The sequence below is a fragment of the Brugia malayi genome (genome assembly GCF_000002995.4).
Source record: "Brugia malayi strain FR3 genome assembly, contig: Bm_v4_Chr1_scaffold_001, whole genome shotgun sequence".
Taxonomy (NCBI): Eukaryota; Metazoa; Nematoda; class Chromadorea; order Rhabditida; family Onchocercidae; genus Brugia; species Brugia malayi.
Genome location: NW_025062475.1, coordinates 795,689 through 820,711, shown reverse-complemented (window position 1 = coordinate 820,711; position 25,023 = coordinate 795,689). Strand labels below are relative to the sequence as shown.

The following is a 25,023-nucleotide window of genomic DNA, read 5'->3' as shown; positions in this document are numbered from 1 at the left end:
TTTCCCATTGTTACCTATCTAGATGCCCACCTCCTAAAATTTACCCATTTCCCCGCCCTCCTACTAAAAATTTCCCTCCCTCTTTCCCTATCTTTTTATTTCCATACTGAATAGATTTTTCCCCTACTCCACCCCCTTTTAGATGTTAAAGCAACCAATAAGATGCAAAATTTATCGAATTGCCCACCTAAATACTACCATTCATAAAACAAAATTCCAGTATACATACATACATACATACATACACATACATACAGACCACACACACACACACACACATACATACATACATACACACATAGATCCAGAGAGCAGTAAACACAACTTCCAAAGGTGTCAATTTCGTCAGTTGTCCTTGCTACCGCTCCCATCGAAAAGCTGTCTGTCCATTCGCATGTTAACCAAATGTGTCCATCTGTCCACTACTAATCAACCACAATTAACATTTATTACCTCTCATCACTTATCATTAACAATAATGAATTGTACTGTATTCAAATGTATGTATGTGTCTGTAGTTGTGTATGTGTGTATGTATGTGTGTGTGTGTGTGTGTGTGTGTGTACGTATGTATGTGACATATCAATAAGTGATTACGTTTTCTTATTATCTATTGAAATTTTTTTAAACCTTTCAATTATCAAATTTTTGCTTCTTTCCTTTTTTTTTTTTTTTCTTTTGCATCATTTGATACGGTATATTAGATTATTTGTTTATTTTTTTGGTAACATTAGATAGCATTCATATATTTGGTTAATATATTCATTTTTGATATTACTAATACAATATATTACAATAATTAATTGTTGATAAGTGATAATTTTAATCAACTAATTAATTAATTAATCATTACCTATTTTTCATGTATGCAAGTATTGCTGTTTGTCTTTAATTATTTATTATAGACAAACAAATTTTTACTAGAATTATATACGTTTCAAATGAATTTATTTAAAAATTATACGTTTGAAATGAAAAAAAAAATTAATTAATTAATTAAAAAAAAAAAAACAAAACAAAACAAATGATTACTTCTACAGTGTGCATATTAACGGATGGTTATCAAATGGTCGCTAAAATGATACTATCAATAATTTCATTGATTTACTGATTAATTACTGTAATTTGATTATTATTTCATCGAAAGAAAGGAAAAAAGAAAAAGGCCTGTGGTATTGTTATTATTGTATTACTATTATTATTATTATTATTACTGTTATTATTATTACTATTACAATTATTGTACTGGCAATATTCACTGAAGAAAGCCGATAATATTACTATCATAATCAGCTAATCATTTTAGTAATGTGTTAAAATTATTATTGTACCGTATGCACATGGCATTTAATCCATTTTTGGCAAGGCCAGAATTAGCTTTGCTACCACCTTATCTGCAACCGCCACCATTTCCATCATTACCTGGTCCAACGGGTTTTTTTCCTCGGTTACCAACTGAAATAACCGAATTTACTCCATCATTACCATCAACAGGTACACGAATTATGGATGATGATGGTATAATTGATGATCCAAAAGTGGAATTGGATGATAAAAATCTCTGGGATCAATTTTGTAATTGTGGTACCGAAATGGTTATCACCAAAAGTGGAAGGTGCATAAAATTTTTCTTTTTGCAAATCAAAAAAAAAAAACGAAATTTTTGTTTTCTAAATTTGAAAATCTTACAAATATTTTATTATAATTTTTCTTTTTTAAATTAATACTAAAAAAAAAAATGAGCTAATATTGTTAAATTTTTAGCTTTAAATTAAAATTCAATTTTTAGTATAAAATGTTGCTAAGAAAAAAAAGAAAAAAAAAAAAGTAGAAAAAAGGAACTTTCCTTTTATTTGAATTACTAAAGATCATAATTTATCATCCAATAGTTTAACTAATCATTGATCGTTTTATAATCATGTTTTTGCCAAGGTAACTAAATCATTATCATTAATTTCCTTGACATTCCTCACTCTTCCTATTTTTGCATCCCTCATATATCATTTGTAAGCACGTTTACAGTACTCTCATTAATCTTAACTTAAAACTTACATATGTTTATTTTACGTAGATCATTAGTTACGTCATTTGCTTTAAAGTAATTTCAACTTCTTTTTTCCTCATTTCGTTTTTTTTTTTTTTTTATTTCTTCTTTTAATAATTTAATTTCGGACACTGTCACATAACTTTTTTCCATTTTGAATAAAATTACAATTCATTCTTTTGCTTTATTCTGATTTTACAAATACTCAACAAACTTTAAGCTTTAATTTAAAAATAAAAAATCTCATAACTCATAATTAATAGTTTATTCACCACTCGAACACTTTTATTACTTACTTTAAGTTAATGCACTCATTTATTCCTTAAGTTAAAAACTTTTTTTTTTTTTATTTGATAAAAATAAAAGTTGATAATTCATATAATTAGCATTGTTTTTTCCATAATCAATGTATTTATATTTTTATATATTTATGAATATATAATGTACTTATATTTATAAATATATATTTTTGGTATTTATATATTATATATTTATTTATGAATAGATAATGTACCTTTATTTATAAATATATATTTTTAGTATTTTATATATTATATATTTATTTATGAAAAGATATTTATGCCAAACATTTTTTAATCATTATTTTCTTATCTTTTTTTTTTTTTCATCCATTTTGACTATTTTATACAATTTTACAACATATCTTTAACATGCATTCTAATCTCTCAAGAATTTCTATCAAAAAAAAAAATGGATAAAAAAAATAAAATAAAAAAAAAAAAAAATTTTCACATTAAAATGAACAATTTGAACAACCAAATCTGCTTGTTAATGATAAATGAGAATTGAAAATGCCTCATTAACTATTATTTTGGCACAAATTTCAATTATTATTTTTGATAATTACTTTATTTATAGCAACAGAAAGAAAAAGGAAAAGAAGAGAAAGGGAGAAAATGACAGATAGAAAGAAAAGATATAAAGATATGAAGAGATAAGAAATATTTTGTACTATCAATTTTTGGATTAAATCAATAAATGTATTAAATGAACGAATAAACATGTAACAATGAATGATTGAATGAATGAATGAATGAATGATTGAAAGAATGAATGAATGAATGATTGATTGAAGGAATGAAATGAATGAATGATTGAATGAATGAGTGAATGAATGATTGAAGGAATGAATGAATGAATGAATGAATGAATGAATGAATGAATGAATGAATGATTGAATGAATGAATGAATGAATGATTGAAGGAATGAATGAATGAATGAATGAATGAATGATTGAATGAATGAGTGAATGAATGATTGAATGAATGAGTAAGTTTCGCTTAAATTTTAGATATTAAAATTTGAAACAAATCGATAAGCAGCACAATTAAAAATGGAAATGACAGTGGAATGTCGTAAATGACTAACAATAAAGACAACATATGTTTAAAATTGGTATAAATTGAAGAAAATTTAGAACGATTAAAATGGCAGACAAATTTTTCTTCCTTTTATCTCCCTCTCTCTCTCTCTCCACTTTCTCTCTCTCTCTCTCTGCGTATATATGTATCTGTGTGTAAAATTTAAGAATAGCTCTTCTTTTTTTTTTTTTTTTTAATTTTATTTGAGAAATAAGAGGAAAAAAAAAAAGATATTTTGAAAAGATAATAAAAACCAAAAAGATTTTTCCTCTTATCAAATTACTCAATTAAATGACAGACAAAAGATGATGACAATTTATACATTTTATTATTATTCATTGTTATCTTTCATTGATTCATCTCTTTCTCTCTCTATCTCTCTCTTTTTTTTAAAAAAAAAGAGAGATTTTTTTTTGTTTCTAATCTTTTTTTTTTCTTTTTGTATTTTTATACTTAAATTTTATTTTAAAAATTTAATTTCATAATTATTCTAAGATTAGAATAGAAATAATTTTATTACTTACAAGTTATAATTGATAAAATATGAAATTTTACATATAAATTAATATTACAATTTAATATTAGCATAGAAAGTATATTATTTATAATTTAAATTAACTTACACTGCAAATTATTATTGATATAATTTACACAACATTTAAAAAAGAACAAAAAAATTACACAATATTTAATTTATAAATAGAAAAAAAAATTATTTTGATTAAAATATTTTTAACATAGTAAGAATTGTTTAAAATTTGTTGAGTAATTTTTTTTTTTTTTTTTTAAAAAACAATTCTAAATTTTAATAAAATCATTTAATCTTTTCATTTTTTTAAATCAATGATTGTAATGAAATTATTTGAAGAAAAGAATTAAAAGTTTCAATTTATAAAATGTGATAAATTTTTGATTAATTTATCATTTATCAAAAAGCAGTGATATTATCACCATATTCTAACTCATATAAATTCATCTTGCATTCTTACAAAATTAAGTAAAAAGAAACAAAACAATGGATGAAATTAATGAATTTTAAAACAGATAATAATCAAAAAAAAAATTTTTTTTTTTATTTGAATTTAATATATTTGTTTTTTTGCTTAATCAGTCTTAATCACTGATAAAACAAAAGAGAATAAGATTTATCAAAATTGTCCTTTTTTTCTGATTTATCATACTTGATATATTGAAATTATAACTTTATCATATCATAAGTTTCCATACTCATACGATTTATCATAAATAACCACACAAACACATGCTAGTTAAAATTTAATTGAAAATAATTTAAAAGTTTCCTTTCTTCTTTATCACTTCACTTCAAAGATCACACACTTCTGATAAGCATGTCTATCTAAATCTGTTTGTATCATTGTGACATTTGACACTTATCAGTGACACAAACAAAATGATCAATTTGAAAAAGTTGTTCAAATTTTGATCAACAATCCTTTTCACATTTCATTCATCCAATTTTATCTCACTTTTCCATTTATCAATTCTTTACCCATCTTTCTCCATCGTCCCGTTTTTCTGTCGTTGTCGTCCTCCGTAGTTGACTCTTTCTCAATTTTGCTTCATTTGTGTTAAAAAGATTTATGACAGTTTATAAGTGAATAAGATGGTGTATATCAGATGGATAACACATTGCAATCTATTAATTTAAATTTAATTAATGGGTGTGAAATTGAAACAATGAAAATAAGATTAGTTTCCTGATTTCTTTTTTTTTTTTTCATCAATTAATTGTTAGAAATGTAATAAAGACAAAGAGAGAGAGAGAGAGAAAAAAAAAGAAACAAAAAAAAAAAAAAGAAGCAAAATAATTGAACAATTTTGATAAATTTTTGACAAAATTTAATAAAATAATTTTTGTTTTTACATCTTTTAAACGAAAACAAGTTTAAGTCAATTAATTATATTAATTAATCAATTGTAATTTATAATTTTAACCATTTAAAATTGTCATAATGAATTAGCAAATATATCATCAATACTATCCAGTTAATAGCAATTGTGATGAATCCGGTTATCTCAAGTGAAAATTTATTCCGGATAAAATCATGTATGGCCATTATATTACCTTAACATATCATTCATTTATCACTCCAATTTATTTGTTAATTAATCAAATTTAAATGCTTAAATAAAACTAATGCAAATTTTTATGCCAAATTTGTTTAACTTTAACAATTTCTTTCAATCAGTTTTATTATAAACAAATTAAAATTATCAAAATTTTTTTGCAACATTGAAAAATTTTTTGCGTATAATAAAATTAATGAATTAATACTTAATAAAATAAATTATTATTAAAATCGATGCATTTAAAAATTATAAAATCAAAAATTTTAATGTAACAATAATTCAAAACTTTTGGAAAATAAAAAAAAAACAAATTATTTATTATATTTCTCCTACAATTATAATAAAACAATAATTTTTATTGAAATGAAATGTTTAAATTGAATGAAAAATTTTTATTAACATTTTGATACTTTTCGAATTATATTAAATATTATCATCTTATTGTTAAATGGTGACATTATCATTCGTGAAATTTTCTTTTGTTTGAAAATTTACAAAACATTGTTGATTTAAATGAGGAAAAAGAGATGAAAGGATATAAATGAGTTAGTATCATAAATGAGAAGACAATAGATGAAATAAATGGAAAAAGGTAAGAAGAAAATTTGATGTAACAGATCGAAATGATTTTATTGATGTTATCTGGTTGACATTTTCCAACGAATTGAGCATGTATTTTGATGGGTGTGAATGTGGGGACTTAAATATATTTTCATTCTTTAATTACAGTTATATCTGTTTGTCTAATTAATTCAAAACTTTCTTCATACAATTTTAATTAAATATTATTTTTAAAATTTAAAATATTTCATTGATAGAATAAATATGGCTTACATAGAAAAATTTTTTAATACATTTATATTAATAGAAAAGAAATAATATTGATGGCAGTATAAAATAGAAAATGTTATTGATAAAGACGATAATTTGATGATAACAGATATAATTGTAGCAAATAAAATCATATAATTATTATTATTGTGAAACATTTAATTATTATAATAATAATTACTATTATAAAACGAATATAATCATGATAAAATTGCATAACTGTAAAATAAATAAAAAGATAAGTGAAGAGAAAACATATTGCACTATCTATTGAATAATTCAATTTTAACTATTGTAAATTTGAAATTTAATAATGGCTAATTATTAATAGCAATAGCATTGCTTTATTTGATTTATTAAATTTTAATTTAGTTTAAACTCGAAAAAACTGCTTAATTCGAACTATTCTATTTGTTGCATACTTCCTACTAATGGCAGCATTAAATTTCACAGTAATCTTATTAAGTCAAAATTTAAATTCGAAACAATTTATTTTAATTAAACATCCTGAATTAGTTCAAAATTTTTGTTTAAAATCTTAAGAGATAAAAAGTTTAATCTAATATTTCCAGACTTTTTTTTTTTTTTAGCTCGTACATTTTTACATTATAGGCGGATTTTTCCGGCTTTCAAAGTAAAACTTTCCGGTTTGGACAAACGTTCCAAATATATTTTGTTAATGGACATTGTACCGGCTGATGAATGTCGCTACAAATTTCACAATTCTCGATGGATGGTAGCAGGTAAAGCAGATCCAGAAATGCCAAAACGTATGTACATACATCCGGATAGTCCGGCAACCGGTGAACATTGGATGACAAAGGGAGCAAATTTTCATAAATTGAAATTAACAAATAATATCTCCGATAAGCACGGCTTTGTAAGTTTTTTTTTTTTTCACTTTGTTTTTTGTTTTTTCTTAAAAACTTTGAAAGAAAATTTATATAATATTATATGTCATTTTGTTTGATTTATAATAAAATTTTGATTTAAATTAATTAACAAAATACAAAATGTGATAAAAAGTTTCAATGATATTTGCTTAATCATTGAAAAAATAATTTTTATCTAAAAATCTTTGCATTTTTCTTCCTTTTTTTTAACTCTCTCATTTCTTCTTTCTCCCTTTCTCTGTCTCTCTCTCTCTCTCTCTTTAAATTCATCAAGTATTTCTAACAAAGATCAATAGTTGACTTTTTTTTTTTCATTGTTAATGAAAGTTAATCATAGGTCACACAAAAAAAAAATGATCCAAAGATCTATTGGGACAGAGCCAAAAACTATTAAAACCATTTAATTTAATTACTTAAAAAGAAGATTAATTAAATGAATAATTAGAGGAATGATAAAAGTTTTTAAAATTTAAATTCGTATCTTTCAACTATAAAAGTAAAAAATTTACAATTATTTCTTTGACTAAAAAAAGAAAAAAAACAATCATTCCTTTCTATTGTTAATATTTATTTATTGGAATTAATTCAAAATTGAAAATTTTCATTTTCGTTTTGTATGCAATATATGCAAGCATTGCATATATTTTTTTTTTCGCATAAATATTTAAGTAAATAATTGAATTTAAATAAACAAACAAATATATTAGCAATGATTCATACCATAATTGATGTACTTGGCGTAAATTTGTTAATTGTAAAAACGGTAAGTGTCAATTTAAAAATTAATTATTTCCATTTCTTGGTGGAATACTTTGCAGAGGAATTTAAAATTTAAAAATTGTTTTAAAAATTTTTGCTAAAACATATTTTATACATACGGTAACATTACTATTCATATGATTGCATTTTTCATTTATCCAAAATCGATTTTCTATAAATAAAAATTTGTTTTCCTCTTTTTTTTTTTTGCAAAAATTGTTTTTTTTTTTCTATTTTCAAATAATATCATATTTTTCAGTAGTAATTACCTTTTTTTTTTTTTTTTTTTTTATCCCAGTTGTGCAATAATAGAAAAACAAAAATTAATAAATTTTAGTGATAATTTATATTTTGTCAAAATTAAAAAGTCGTTGTTCATTCAGTGGGAAAATTAATTTTTCATTGAACATTTTTCTTAATGGAGACAATTTAATTAGTGTGACAAATGTACAATTGAACAGAAAAGAAAAAAAATTTTCTTTTTTTTTTTTCTTTCCGATTCAATTTAATCAATTCATCGAACAAATCTAACATCTTCCATTTTTTTTAATTTACTTCTTGCTACTTATTTATTTATTTTTTTTTAAAAAAAATTGTCAAAAATTTTTGAACTAAATTTTTTTTTTTTTACAAATTTATAAGAAACAGGATAAAAATACAAACATTACATATTTTTAATTTTAGTTCTTAAAAAAAAAAAAAAAAGCATAAAATAGAAGTAAAAATTTTAAAATTTTAACAAAAGATACAAATTTTTTTTGTTTTTTTGATTTATTGAATTTATATTTTCACGCAATTATTTCACGTATTTTACGTTTATATGTTTTTGCGAGTTATTCAACTATTATGCTAATAGTTTTGAAAGATTACTATTATTATGATGGATTTTATTGAGCAAGTATTAGAAGTAGAATAATATTAAACATAATCTTTCCTCTCTCTCTCTCTATTTCTCTCTCCCTCTCTATTTTGAAATATTATCACGAGATGATTGTTTGTTCGACATTTGTAAGTGTTAGTGGTTGTTAGCAAAGGTTTGTCGAGAATGAGTGCAATGGGATAATAGCGGCAATAGAGAGAGAAAATGAAAAAGAAGTTAGAAATGAAAAGCGGTGAACACTTTAAAGTAAAGCATACCGACATTAGCCAGAAGCTAACAATCAAGCTAAAAAGTAAGCTAGCAAGCTAGCAAGCAAGCAAGCAAACTAATAATCAAAAGCTACCGGTATCTTTTCAAGCTAATCTCTGCGCTCCGCATTGTTCATCACCGCCATTTCAATAGAAAAAGCGAGAGAGAGAGAGAGAGAGAGAAAAAAAGAGGAGAGAATTTAATAGCAGATGTGTAAATAGACACCTTTTTACCATTTAGGCAGCTCATATACTAAACAAAGTGCTTTCAAACTCAAATTCAAATCGAAGCACTATTTAAATTTATTACAAAAAAAAAAAAAAAAGTAAGAAAAAGAAAATTGTGAATATGCTATTAAAAAAAAAGAAAACCCCCAATGGAATAGAATTAATATATAAAGCAGTAAATTGGTTTTAAGCAATAGCAGAAAAATTTGAGAGAAATTCTCAACAACAATAATATTAAGATAGGAAATTTATATTGGACATTTCTATTTAATCATTCCAAGAATTATGTAACGAGAAATTTACTAGGTTTAAGCAAAAAAAAAAAAAAAAAAAAAACAAAAATTTTTGTTAATTTTATTTTTACTTTTACAAATAATTATTTACTTCGTTTTTTTTTTTCTTTTTTTCTTTTTTCTGTTTATATGTTAACATATTAATCAGTCATTATATGTTAGATCATTCGTTGACGTAAATTTTAGTTGCATCATTTAAAAAAAAAAAAAAATAAAGTGATCAAAAACTAATAGTTTGAAATGAAATATTTTTTCGTTTTTGCTTTTTTTTGCACTTTTATCTTTTAAGTTATAATTTTTTTTTTCCTTTGGTTGTTAAAAAAAGGAAAAAAAAAGTGAAATATATAGTGTATTGATATGTATTAATCAGATGATATATAAATCGATTTAATGAACTGATTGATTGATTGATTGATTGATCGATTATTGATCAAAAAAGGTAATTTTTCAAAATTTCTCCTAAGCAATACAAAATTTCATTCTTACATAAACATTTATCTCCTCTTATTTAACATTTTTTCAGTATCAATTTCTCTCTCTTTACCTCTCTCCCTCTCTCTCTCTTTACCTTTTCCCCTCTCTCTCTCCCTTACTCTTTGTGATTTTATAAATTTGTTTAAAATACCGTTAAAATGATGTGCTGTGTACTTCAAAAAGGTGTAACTATCGTCTTTTCATTGTTTGACAATGAAATGAAGTCAACTCCCACAAATTATCCTACGGTAATGGCAAGAAGATAAGATGTCATCAAATAGTGATCACTACAATGTATCTCTTTGTCTCCTTGTCTGTCTCTCTGTCTGTCCCTTGTCATTGTCTCTGTTTATGTATACAAGGGAGAGGAAGATTAATAGGAAAGGAGAATGGTCTGTTTGTCAGTCTGTACATTTCAAAATTTACCACTGTCTGTCTGGTTCTTCTTTAATCTGCTGAGATTTGAGGAATGATGCAATTCACAATAATATGACGATGATGATGATGATGATGGTAGTGATGACAACAAATAATAACACTATTATTAATAATAATCATGACAATAATAATATTAATGATGATAGTGGTGAAAATGATAATATCAATTGTAATTATGACAATAATAATATCAAGAATAATCACGACAATAATATTAATGATTATAATGGTAGCAAATAGTAATACTATTATTAATAACTATTATTACAACAATAATATTACTGATAATAACGATGAAAATAATAATATCAATTGTAATCATGACAAAAATAATCACGACAATAATGATAATGATGATGACGAAGATGACAATGATATCAATAACAACAATGACAATAATAATCGCAACAATAATGATAATGTTGACAATAATAATAATACCAATGGTAATCACGAAAATAACAGTATTAATAACTGATGACAATAATAGTATTGTTGATAGTCATAAAAATAATAATATTACTTTTTTCTAATGATGATGATGATAACGATAATAACAATATTAATGATAATGATAATAATAGTTGTGAGAGATACATTGTTACTATTAATTTTCGTGCAAAATTTTTTTTTTGCACTACAACATTTATTAATAACATTAGTAATAATTGTAAATGCTCTAAGATAGGTGGAGAAATTTTTTCTTTATTCATATTTTGAGATTTAAATTAAATTATTTGAAATAATATTAATAAAATCATATGTTATGTCAACTATTAAAAAAATAGTTGAAAAAATGAAAGCGGTAATTAAATAGAAAAAGCATCAGCAAAATATAATTAATAATACTACTATTTGAAATCTATTAATCCAAAAAGTTTTAATTATACTATTATCACTATTATCACCGAAATATTATCATTCATAAATATATAAACAATTTTAAAATCTATTACGAAAAATTTTATATATTTCTTTATATATAAAAAAAGATTTATATAATTCATTATTAATACAAAAGTGATTTTTTTTTTAACTTTTACTTTTTCTGTCTTCTTTATACTCTCCCTCTCTCTCTCTCTCTCCCTTTATCTATTTATCTTGATTTTCTGTTTGTTTCTTGTCAAAATGATAACTAATACAAAATGGATGGTTCATTATCGATGGTAAATGATGATAGTCCCTGATTGATCGAGAATAATCCTAGTTAAGTTGTTCAATTTCTATCGTATCATCATCCATCACAAACCAATTCAAATCATTTCATCATTCATCTTTTCTTCTCCAAAATTTGCCGCATCTTTCTTCGTTTTTTTTTTTTAAATGTGTTAAATAAAATTGAAACGGTGGTAGAGAAGGCAAAAAAAAAAAAAAAAAAACGGAACATCTGACGTTTCAGAATATTTCATTTATTGCAAGCATTCACACCCATAAACAAATTTTCATTACGTTTTTTTTTTTTTTTTTTTAAAAAAAAATGAAAAAACGAAAAAAAATTTTTGTTTTGTTTTCTAACTTTTAAATAACTCTAAATTTTGAAAATTATTAAAATTTAATTGTATAACTAAATTAAAAGGATAATACTAAATGACAATAAAATACATTATGCAATGTATATTACTTCATTTGTTCGTTTTTTTTTTTTTTTTGAAAAAGTAAAATATATAATTAAACCAAAAATATTTGACAATTTTTTTTTTTTTTGCTTATCCAAATTTGATTAATTAAAAATGAAATGAAATGAAATCTATTGTGAAAAAGTAAATGAATGAATAGGTTAATGATGAAGAAATATTCATAAGGATACTGTAGCATAGCTAAACCAACATACTTTCATTAATTGTGTCAACTTGAAAATTCCTAATTTTTGCATTAAATTATATTTGTTTGAAAAATACCAAAAAATAATTTTCATTATCAATGTAAATTTACAATTTTACTATAATTTTAATTTTTTGTTTTTATTAAAGATTAACCGACCAAAAATAAATGAGAAAAAAAAAAAAAAAAAGGAAATTTGAACGAAAAAGATTGAAGCATTAATTGTCATTTTATTAGATCAAATTAAAAAGGACAAAGAAAACAAAAAGAAAGATGACACTAAAACATGTCAACAGATCAAGTTTATATTTGTATCTTTCACTCATTTCTTCTCATCAACATATTTTTTAAATTGTTTTAAAATAAATTAACAATAAGGAAATTTCATTGAACTTGCTCTTCTTCCTTTTATTTATTTTATCTTTTTCGTTTTCTTCTATTTTCTAAAATATTTCGAAAAAATATCGAATTAAGCTTTCTTTCTGTTTGCAAAATAAAATTTCAATAAAATTTTTATTTTCATATACAAAGCTCACATATATTGCAATAGAAATCAAACAATACTGTCAGCAGTGAATGATAACAATTGATTAATTAATTAATTGTCATTTAATTTTTTATTAAGTCAAACTAAGAAGCAATTGTTTTTATTTACCATTCATTTGCCATTTTTTATCTTAAATAAAATCAAATTAATCAAATTTTAACATCATAAAACTTTTCTGAAGACAAAAATTTTCGCAATGTTAAACTAAAAAAAAAAATTTTGAGAAAAAAAATAAATTAATTAAAATAAATTTAAAAAAAAATTTCCTTTTCGTCTTAATTTATTTTTTGTGTTCTGCAAAAATTTTTAAAATGGAAAAGACAAAATGATTGGGTTTTTTTTTTCTTTTAAAATTTTTTTTTTTCATCTTTTTACAACTAAATCTTTTCTTTTACAACACTATTTAATTTAATGCTTAACAATTAATTTACCAATTAAATTCTTTTATTTGAGTAGCAAAAAAGTTAGTTATTTTTAAATAAAATTGATTATTTGTTTTTTTTTTTCTGAATATATTTTTATTTATTTTTTAAAAATTTCAAACTTATAAAATTTTCATTTTTTTTTTGTAAATCGCAACGATAAAAAAGTATTGCGCAGTTGAGGAAAGTTCAACAATGTCAATTGTTGTTGCCATTTCTTAATTAGCAGAAATTAATTTCTAATCGTTTTAAATTAAAAGATATATTAATGAAAATTAATGAAACATTTGCACAACATTTTAAACAAAAATTTTTATCACAGTGACAGACTTTTTAAAATTACAAAAAAAAAAAAAAAAAAAAAAAAGCAAAGAAAAGAAAAAATTAATTTTCAATTAATTTTTATCAAGTGAAACTATAAGAAAAAATTATTTTATTTTTTCTTATTTTTTGTCTTAAGTAAAAATTTTTTGAAAGTAATAAAAAAATTTTTAAATTTTTTAATATCATAATTTTGATCATTTTTTTTTCTCAAATTTTATTATTTCCTATTTTTTTATTTTGTATTTTCTTCTTTTTTTTTTTGTTATTTTTCTTTTGCTTCATTTTTCTATTTTATTTTTTTAAACAATTTTTTTTTTTTGAGAAAAGCTTAACAAAATTGTTAAAATTTGAAGAGAAATGGTTAGCAAGATCGACGACTAGGTTGACAATAGGTTGCTAAGCGGCTTTTATGAATTCAGGACAACGACAGCTGTTGCGTCAATGTATCATAGTAACAAGATGTGATACATGTCGAAGGATAGGGAAGAGAGTAACTTTTACAGTGACCGCTTTATTGTGTCCCATCAATTCCTCTTTTATTTCGGGTTGATTGATGGGTAACATTATTCATATACACCTTACCCTTTTCTTACCCCTGTCTCCCTTATTCTACCCATCTTATTTCATTCTACATCATCATCATCATCATCACTTTTGCTACTACAAATTAACTTTATAAATCCATTAAGACTTATTTTAGCTTTCAATGCTTTGATGACACCGATTTACCCCACTGAAAATATAGCAAAAAGAATTAATTCATAAATACAATGACTTCATAAAAAGGCAAAAGATATAAAAAGCCATTTGGGAAAGTTAAAAGTTTAACAGGAAAATCGGAAAAGCTACTACACACAATCCATAAATGAATTATGAATTACTTCCGGAAACTATTTCAGCATGTTATTCTTTAATATTTTTACTTAGATTAATATCAGAATAATCACTGATAAATTATTACTGACAAAAAAAAAAAAAAAAAAAAAAAAAAAACCTTTCTCATATTATAATAATATTTGACAGTTTCATTTATCAACTTTTTAATTAAACAAAAATTTTACGTTTTTTTTTTCTTTTTTAAACAAAAATATTTATCATTAAAAATTTTCAATATTTATTTCAGTTTCTATATTTCTTTTCCTAAATATAATTTAAAAAAAAAAAAATACAAAATATAAAAAATGTAGGAAAAAGCAAAGGCAAAAATAATTTAAATATTTATTACTATTATTGTTAATAATTAAATACTAATATTATTTGAAGAAATTTAAAATTATTATTAGCATTATTTAACAATTATTTTTTTATTTAACAATGCTATCATTTAATAACAAAAATTTTAATTCCTAATTAATATATTAATGAAAAATTAATAATGTAACAGAAAAATATTTGTTAATATTTGCATTTGTACTAAATTTTGAAATTAACTAATTTAGCTCATCTTTTCAAATCTTTTTCTTCGGTTTTTTTTTTTTTTTCTTTCTTTTGTTACTTTTGAAAATTGTTGAAGGAAATTTGTTAATGTCAAAAAGATGTGTATAAATACATAATGCGCCATGCGAAGAATGTTGTAACGAGAGTGATGATGAGTTGAGTTGAGATGAGCGGAAAGAAATTAGAATTGAGAATAAGTTGAGGGTTTCCTGAGAGTGTTAAAAGATTGTCAGGGAAATGGTGGTTTCACGACTTCGAAGATTAATGAAGCAACAATGCTTAAACATCATCCATTACACGAACAGTTGCTCTAACTAATGCGCTTTAGTTAATTGATCATTGATAATGTTAATGATAACAGTGATAAGGAATGACAATATATGATACTATATATGTATTACTTTAAGGGACTGAATATTCCACCTCCTTTTTTTTTTCCCTCGAATATTTAATTTCTTTAAAAAAAAAAAAAAAAAAAAAAAAAGATTTAAATTACTTATTATTACTATTTGTAATATAATATTACTTTCATACATATGAATTAATTAAGAAAAATGCAATTGTAATTAATTGCAATTATTGATTTAATCGAATTATTATTCTAATAAATTTATAGGTTTTTTTTTTTTTAAAAAAAAAAGAAATAATAAAACAAATTTGTTTGCACATACATAATTCAATTAATTTAATTTAAAACATTAATACCAATTAAAAAAAAAATGATTGGAATGAATTAAATTGTATCAAAAATATTATTAATTTAACAAAAATTCCAGATTTTCACTTTTAATATTATAACTTAATAAAGCTTCGCTTCTTTTTTTTCTTTTATTTTTTTCGCTAAAATTTTCAAATAATAAACTTTACATACTTTTCTTCTCTCGTTTTCTCTCTCTCTTTTTTTTTTTTAAAAAAAAAACTTTTTGAACTTAAACGAAACACTTAATGATATCATTTTAAAAAGTGATATAACAAAGTTAGTAATGACTTGAAGGGTGCAACAAAAAGTGTTGTTATAGGTGCTGCCACACGGATTTTGGCAGGTTTTTCAACATTTTACAAAAAAATAACAAATGATTAGAAATTGTGTTAGCCAAAGTGATTTATGAATGGTGAAGAAATGAAATTTGATATTAAATTTAAATTTATTTTTTTTTTTTTTAAGTGAAAAAAAGAAGAAAGCAAAATCATTGGTGGAATTGCTTTGTTATTGTGTTTTAAAATTTAAACTAATTTCAACAATTTGTTACATACATAGAACAAAGGAAAAAAAAAAGAGCGAAATGAGAATAAGAATATAAATAAATTGAAAAATAAGTTAATCTCAGTGAATCATTAGCATTTTTAAAAATATAATTCAAATTAGTGCATTAATTTGCATTTAAATGAAATTTAAATATTTGTTTTTTATCAATTTATACGTAAACATTAAATGTAAGTTCTTAATTCATTTAAATATTATTCAAATAAAATGATTATAAATTACAATTCTTTATAAAACATATGTTAGACATCAAAATTTTTTGCACCATATTACTTAATATCAGAGTATAAAATGAAATAAAAAAAACGAAAAAATTTGATTAAATTAAAATTAAATAATTTACTAAATTTTAACAAATTGAATATTTGTTGCTTACAATTATATAAGTTTATTATTAAGTGACAAGTTGCCATTTTAAATTCAACGCTTGCATAAATATGTTTGTACGAAAAAAAAAATTTTAAAAATAATGAAATAATCAAATATATTTTTAATTATTTGACTTTCTCTTTTTTTCAGACTATTTTAAATTCAATGCATAAATATCAACCGCGGTTACACGTTGTCCGGTGCGCAGAGCTTATTAATTTACCATATTCAACTTTTCGTACATTTGTTTTCAAGGAGACCGAATTCATCGCAGTTACTGCTTATCAAAATGAAAAGGTTAATTTGTTAAATATGTTATTTTTACTGAAATAAATTAAAAAAAATTTTTTAAAAATCAAATTTTTTTATTATGCAATGAATTAAATTATACAATTAAATTTTACATATTTTCAATTAAATTCTATCAAAAATTATAATTTAGATTTTGTGCATTTGTTTTAAAAAGTTTTTTAAATTTCATTTATTTATGTAATATTTATTTCAATCTAGAGACAACATAACAAATAATGTAATCAATTCATTTCTAACTTATCCATCTGAAAAAATTTTTCCTTTCTATTTTTTACAGCTTTATTTTATTGTATTTATTTTTAGTTATCTTATTTCAGTTTTCCTGGTTAATTTCTTACTAATCAATTTGTTTAGTTTATTTTCAATGTTTCATCAATTGCTACAATTTTTTCTTTCTGCACCAATTGGTACTGTTGTGTTGTGCTTTTAATAGACATAGGACAAAACAACAATCAATCAACCAACTCGTAGTATATCCTTAATTAATTGTCTCATATTACAACAACCACTAATTACTCCTAAACCATTTTATACTGTTTGATGACAAGGCGTACACAAATTCATAATCGAAAATTTTATTAGCATAGCTCAATTTAAGTTACTGTGACCTTTCTAATTTAACATTCATTGGTCAACAGTCATAATGTTAATTAGCTTTACATAAATCGTTAAACAATAAGAAATTGGAATAATTTTATTTCTTTCAATAAGCAATATTAGCAAAATGATAAAACAAAAAAATTAATGGTAAAATATAATTTAAAATCATATTACTATGACTTTGAATAGAATTGCTATAATTTTTAAATTCAATTACACTAAAGTATGATCTATGCGAAATGAATTCGAATTAATATATTTTATTTTCAATATTTTATTATTTTTTTATTGATAATAAAAAATTTGTCCATTCATACAATCAAATTTATGCTGTAAAAATCAAATGCTTTAATATCGTATACCATCCAACCAATTTAATCTTTTTCTCATTATTGCCCTATTTTTTTTTGTTTTATTTGAAGAAATGATGAGTCATATACTATACTATATTGTTTATATTATAATTATATTATACTGTACTATACCGTTTGTATTATAATGATATCATACTGTAGTAAAATATTAATATAATTATACTATACTGTACCATACCGTACATACTATTATATTATACTGTACTATACTGTTATTAGCGTAATTATATTATACTGTACTATACCGTGAATATTATAATATACTATACTATATCGTTCATACTATATTATACTGTACTATACCGTGAATGTTATAATTATATTATATTATACTATAATGTTTATATTATACTATACTATATTTCCAAAAAATGGATTACTTTCATTTTTTATTACTTGCAGAGGAAATTTTAGAAAGTGTAAAATTTTCCTAACATCCATTTTATTCTACATTATGCATATACCTTTTGTCTTTTTTTCTTTCCCTTATCTCATTCTCCAATAATCTTTCCTATTCAATCGATTAACGAAATTTTGAAAATGTTGAATAATTAAATCGTAAAATCAAATGCCGCCAACAACAATTCCCATGCCGTCCTACCGATTATATACATACACACACACAAACAAACACATATATTTATCATATATTTTTAAATTGTTTGGTGACCATTGTGCCATTTGAATTGATCCTTTCCTCTCTTCTTTTGGCTAACTAAAAAATTCTTAAAATTGAAAATTACTACTTTACTGTACTACTATTATTACAACAACAACAATTATCATTTCCTTATCAATAATTATTTAAAAATTTCCAGAAAAAAAAACAAAATAAAATTTAAATATATTTAATCGAGAAAGAAAAAAAAAAAAAAAAAAAAACAATGATTCAACTAATGGAATATGTCAGGAATTTTTAAGTGGTAGAAAGAAAATGAAAAATGATTACATAATGATTCAGAATGAAATGCTAACAATAATCGTTCGTTTTTTTTTTTTTTCTTTTTTTAAATTAACTATCAAATCATTTCTTCTCTTTTATAGTCCTAAAAATTTATTAATTTATTTAAATAAAATTACATAAATTATCATTTCTTCCTCTTTTGCTTTATTTATTCATTTTTTTTTATTATTTGCAAATTGTGAACAAAAAAAAAAAAAAAATATCAAAATATACGAAATAATTAATGATGTAATCTTAAACTTTTATACTACCTTCTACACGTTTCAACGTCTAACTTAAATTACACTTTATCTATTCATCTTTTATTTCATTTATTTACTTTTGCTATATTTATTGGAAATAAACATTAGATTTACCAGTTTAATGCATTTATTGTTTACCTATGGATGAATAATAGAATAATGATTATTTCCCATCTTGGAATTATTTATCATTGACCGCAACCGATTTTCCTTCCGCTTTCATTTGCATTCGTAAGCAAATAGGAAAGCCTAAAAGTTTACTAATTTTAATCGTACTGTAATGTTTTCGCTTTATTTCACTATATTTTAGTTATTTTGTTAACTTTTTCTCTGCATAACAATTCTTATTTTAATTAGTAAATCAGTAAAGAATTAAGCAAAAAGAGAGAGAGGACAACGAGGTGAAAAGATTGAAGAAAAAAAAGGATTCCATTTTTTGATAGATTTTATAAAAGTTTATTATGTTTTTATCTTTTTTAAATTACAATAATAATTATTATTATTACTATTAGAAAAAACGAAAAGTAATGAATGATTGAAAAGGATGAAAAAAAGTAGATTTGAATTTTAATAGTATATAATAGCATTTCTTTAAAGATTTCTACAAACATTTTAAAATATGTTTATTTTCATTCTTATTTGTTTTTTATCACTTTCTTTTTCCCCCTCTCTCTCTCTCTCTTCACAAATTTATCTTTATAAATTATATAATTAGAACAAATTTTTATTATTAATTTTAATTCAAGCTGAGCTATATATACATATATCAATCGTTAATAATGCATATTGGCTTACCGTATTTTTTCGTTGTTGACATTTCCAACTGTCCTTTCTTCCTTTTGTCATCTTTCCTTTTTTTTTTTTTTTGATGCAAAAATTGAGAAATAATTTTCCGAACTGCATAAAATAAACCAGTTTTATTGTCGCTATCTTTTAACTCATTTTTCTTCTTTTGAGCTTTTTCTTTATAAAATAATCATTTTAATGATTAAGATTACAAACTATACTAAACTATACTAGTGATAAGCGATAGGTATAATTATTTTGCAAGAAAAATGTTTAAATTAACCACTATATTCATTACATAATGCTAACACTGATAATAATGCTAAACAAAAATTGATGCTGAAAAATCACGATATGAGGTGATAAAATTTAGAAAATTCTGATGTATGATAATAAAGATAAGACTTGGATATCTTTTTTTTCTGATTATCACAGTGAGCACTTGCTTTGTTTTTAATGACCATAAGTCTTGGAAGTAAACATACAGTAATAATAATAGTAATTGATAAGATTAGAAATAATAATGGTAAGAATAAAAATAGTCATAATATTTTCATATCAGCTATGATAATGAGAAATAAAAGTAACAATAAACTAGCACAGTGATGAATGTTAATTACTACTATTATCACTTTTATCAGTTAATTTCTTTTTTACTACTCATATCATATCACATATATACGATCTATTTTTTCAAAAATGATACTTTTATGATCTCATATTAGTGATATTTTACTGATAGTATATTATCTTGATAGTATTTATTATCTTAGTGATAGTACTTATTTTAGATAATTATTTTTATGATTCATTTAACATTACTGTAGTTGTGGTGATAATAGCAATAGTAATGATAACAAAGGTTAACAGTTGTAGTAGTAGTAATAGTAAAATCAATTTGCATTCCATCTGTAAAGGTTAATTTTATGATGTATGTTGTCGCTGTAATTCTTCATATAAAGAGAACATATGTTATCAGCTGTGCACAATAACCAATATAATTTCTTCATATTAATCTTTAATTTTTCCATCTAAAATTTCAAATTTAATATTTGAATATATATATTTGAAGAATCCATTTTAAAAGTTGTTTAAAAAAAAAATACATTTAAAATTTTTATTTAAATGAAAGAAGTTAAAAAAGAGATTAGTTAAATTTGAATAAAGAAAATATATGATTAAATAATAAAAATTAATTAAATAAGATTTTGTAGATTAGCAAATTTTTGCCTTTTCTTTTGCTTCAATCATTTATTTATTTAATTATTTTTACTTTGTTTACAATTTTTACATTTGTTTTTTGCTTTATTGAATTATTTTAGATCAATTACTACAATACTAAAAATTGATTAATATTTAATAAAAAAATTTTTTTTAGACAAATAAAAAAAAATATAGCATAAAGTATTGTAATTTTAGAGATATTAACAAATTCAAAGCACTTGAATTAAATTTATTTATTTATCCATTTTTTTTTTTTTTGTTGAAATGTTTGTATTTATTTTTCTATTGCCAAAAAATAATTAGTTTTAAGACGGAAATGATTTTGTTTATCAAATGGTTGTAGTTAATCAATTTTAAAGTCTACCTTTTTGCCTAATCTAATCTATAAGATAAAATGAGAAAGTAAAACCGGAGCACTGATTTTATCATGCCCATTCATCTTATCCGGTCATCTACCTTCAACAGGTATACCAACCCATTAAAACAAATTGATTAACGGTTAAATCGTCCATTTAAAAAAAAAAAAATCTTATTATTAGTTAGGCTATTGATACTTCAATAATTTAAATTTTATATCAATTATAAAAGCTATTGATACTTCCATTTAAATTTAATAATGAATTATAAAAATCAAAATTTAATTAATTTACAAATTTACAAATGAAATAAGATAAAATTGTAAATTAGAAGAAATAATTTAATTGAATTATTAACATTTCATTGTGACTTTGTTTGCTACTCTCTTCTTTCTATGAAAGAGAAAAAAACGAGAAAGAGAGAGAGAAAAGGAAGAAAAAAGAAGAAATTTCTAGCAATTCTTACATTCCATTACATTTACTTCGATCTTTTCTTTTTGTTATAAATTTCATACTTATATTTTTTGGCTGTATTTTAAATTTATAATTGTATTTTATAATTAATTTACTTTTAATTAAGTTTTTTTTTTCCTCTCATTTCTTTTTCATCTTTTTTGAATTTTTTTTTTTGTTTTTGATAGTTGACTTTTTATTGTGTCAGTTAGAATAAATGAACTGTAAACAAAAAGATAAACTTAAAAAAAAAAAAAAAAAAAAAAAAAAAAAGAATGAATGAATGAAAGAATTTGGATTAAAAAGATGGAAGATTATTTCACATACCAAAGGAAACGGAAGTGAAAGAGACATGCTAAAGAATATTAGCTTTAACACGAAATAAAGCTGATATAAAATTAGTTCGAAAAATGAAATAAAAGTCTTATTGGTTCTTCTCGATTCATTTTATTCATCATCCTTCTCACCCTTTTTCCTATTCTCGAATGGTATACGGTGTATTTAAAATAACAGAAGGTTAAACTGAAGCTTCGGAAGAGGAAAGCAATTCCAGTGGGAATAGGCAATTGAATAAAAGGAAGTGGTAGTTTTCCAAAATTGTCAATTCATTTTAGCTGGGTAAAAGTATTACATTGAGGGTATTTTCACTACTTTTGGGCAAGAAAGTGAGTGTATACAACAAATGTAAGTATAATTATCTATTAAACATCATTACTACTACTGTTAAGCTTAATAGCAAAATGATTTAAATAAAATGTAAATGCTTTTATTGATTTCATATATCAAAATTTGAAGAGGGTATGATAATTTGTAATAAAAGTATAATTTTCTTTATATTACATTTATCTATCTATCTATTATACTGTGCTATTATGAAAAGTTATAAATTTAATAAAAAAAATAAAAATTAAAAGATTGAAATTATATTTAAAGAGCAAAAATAAACCAATCAATAGTTACAGTAAAATAGATCAAATAGGAAAGTAAATAATTAATTCAATTAATTATTTATTGCATTTAAAAAATGAAACAATCTATCATTTATTATCATCATTACTGTTCCTTTTTTCTCTTTTTTTTTTCAATAATTTATCATTCAGAAAATTAATATTAGCATATATACTTTTTTTTTTCATTTGAAATTCAAAATATAAAAATTTTGATTCAAAATTTGACGAATTAAATTATGCAAAATAAAATTATTATGTGCATAAAATGTTTTCAAAATTATGATTTAATGTTTTTTTAATCAAATGTTTATTTTTTCATATATTACTAACGTTTGCAAATATTTTTTGAATGATATAATCATGCATTTTGAATTTTTTTGTAAGTTTAACTTTACCACAAATTCAAAAATAGCATTATTTTGAAATTGGCAACATTTTTTCCTGATTGATTGTCAAATATTCACTAATATTATTAATTTCAGGTTATAATTTAAATGAATGATAATGTTAGGCAAAAATATTTCTAAACCTAAAATTTAGGATGATATTTTATAATAGAAAATCAGAAAAATTATATTTTCTTTTTCATTTGCAGGTAACGCAACTTAAAATCGATAATAATCCGTTTGCCAAAGGATTCCGTGATGCTGGTGCCGGAAAACGTGAGAAGAAACGGTTACTGAATAGAACGGAATGTAATGCAGTCATTACTGGTATCTCGTCGAAATCGGTGATTTCCCTGAATGATGATCCTGCAACATCGGAATCACCAGCTGCACGAGCTGGTAGCTCAATGGATTCAGATCGTTCTGATGACGATGACTCATCGCCACTTCCAAAACGAACTCGAAGTAGTCAAAGTACTACCGATGATTCATTACAAAATAAGAATAATCACCTATCCCAGAATCATAACCTTCAACAACATCTTCAATTTCTACAAAATCATCGACTACTAACCAAAGATGCTGCCAATTTTCAATTGTTTCATCCGGGTTGTATCGGAGGTGGTGGTGGTGGTGGCGGAGGAAGCGGAGGCGGCGGTCCGCCACCACCACCACCACCACCACCATCTCATTTTGCACCATTCTTTCAACATTACGGGTTTCATCCCGCTACAGAATTTTTCTTTCCTTCTGCTCCTTTTCCTCGTGATTTTTTAATGCATCAAGCGGCAGCTGCTGCCGCTGCTGCGGCGCAATTTTCTCCCTACCTACTTCGACCATCTCTAACCGCTCCACCACCACTTCCTACTACACCTCAGACAATTAATCCATCAACAGTTGTTACTCCTGCTTCCGTTACTGTATCGCAATCGCTACCACCGATGATTGCAACTACCGTTATTCCGTCAAGCACTAATGGTATACCATCATGTCCAGTTTCTACAACAAGAAAATCGGTAGTAGCTCCTAAAAAAGGAGGATTCGATGTATCTGATCTCCTTGCTTAATCGTGATATTTCTAAGTAATTTTCTTGTTCATCAAATGAATTCTTATTTATTATCATAATTTTTCGACAAAAAAATGATGCAAATAAGGTTAATACATAAAAAAAAAAAAAAAAAAAAGACAAGAATGTTTGAAATTTGAAATTATTTTTTGTAAGTTAAAAAATGAAAAGAAAAAGAAGAAGAAAGCTGTAAAAATTAGCTAGGAAATTAACTGACATATCAATTATTTTCATTTATGATAGCAATTTGAATAGAAAATAGCAAAACATTTGTTGAAATGATAAATTAGCACTATCATTTTCTAATACTTTTACAATTATGGTAACATAATAAACTGAAAAATGTACAAATATTAATTGTAACTAAAGAGTAATTTTCTTTTTGAGCATTTCAAAATTTCAGATTATCGATTTGTTCATTATCTTTCTATTTTGTTGTCAATTGCACAAATCGACGGTTTGTAAAGATAGTGTTAAATCATTTACAACAACCAAAAAAAAAAACTTTAAAAAACCAAAAAAAAAAGAAGAAAAACGAAGCTCAGATAAGGAATAAAAAATTT

At 23.1% G+C, this 25,023-nt stretch overlaps 1 protein-coding gene across 1 annotated transcript; it reads left to right on the top strand.

The window, feature by feature from the left end:
- Positions 1-1,340: 1,340 nt before the first annotated feature.
- On the top strand, positions 1,341-24,460 carry Bma-tbx-2 (T-box protein 2, putative; the record flags this gene model as incomplete). The annotated part of the gene is made up of 4 exons (XM_043076142.1): positions 1,341-1,615; positions 6,962-7,229; positions 16,897-17,043; positions 23,603-24,460. 4 exons carry the CDS (start codon positions 1,341-1,343, stop codon positions 24,458-24,460), a joined length of 1,548 nt encoding a protein of 515 aa, XP_042932076.1.
- Between the last annotated feature and the right edge of the window lie 563 nt (positions 24,461-25,023).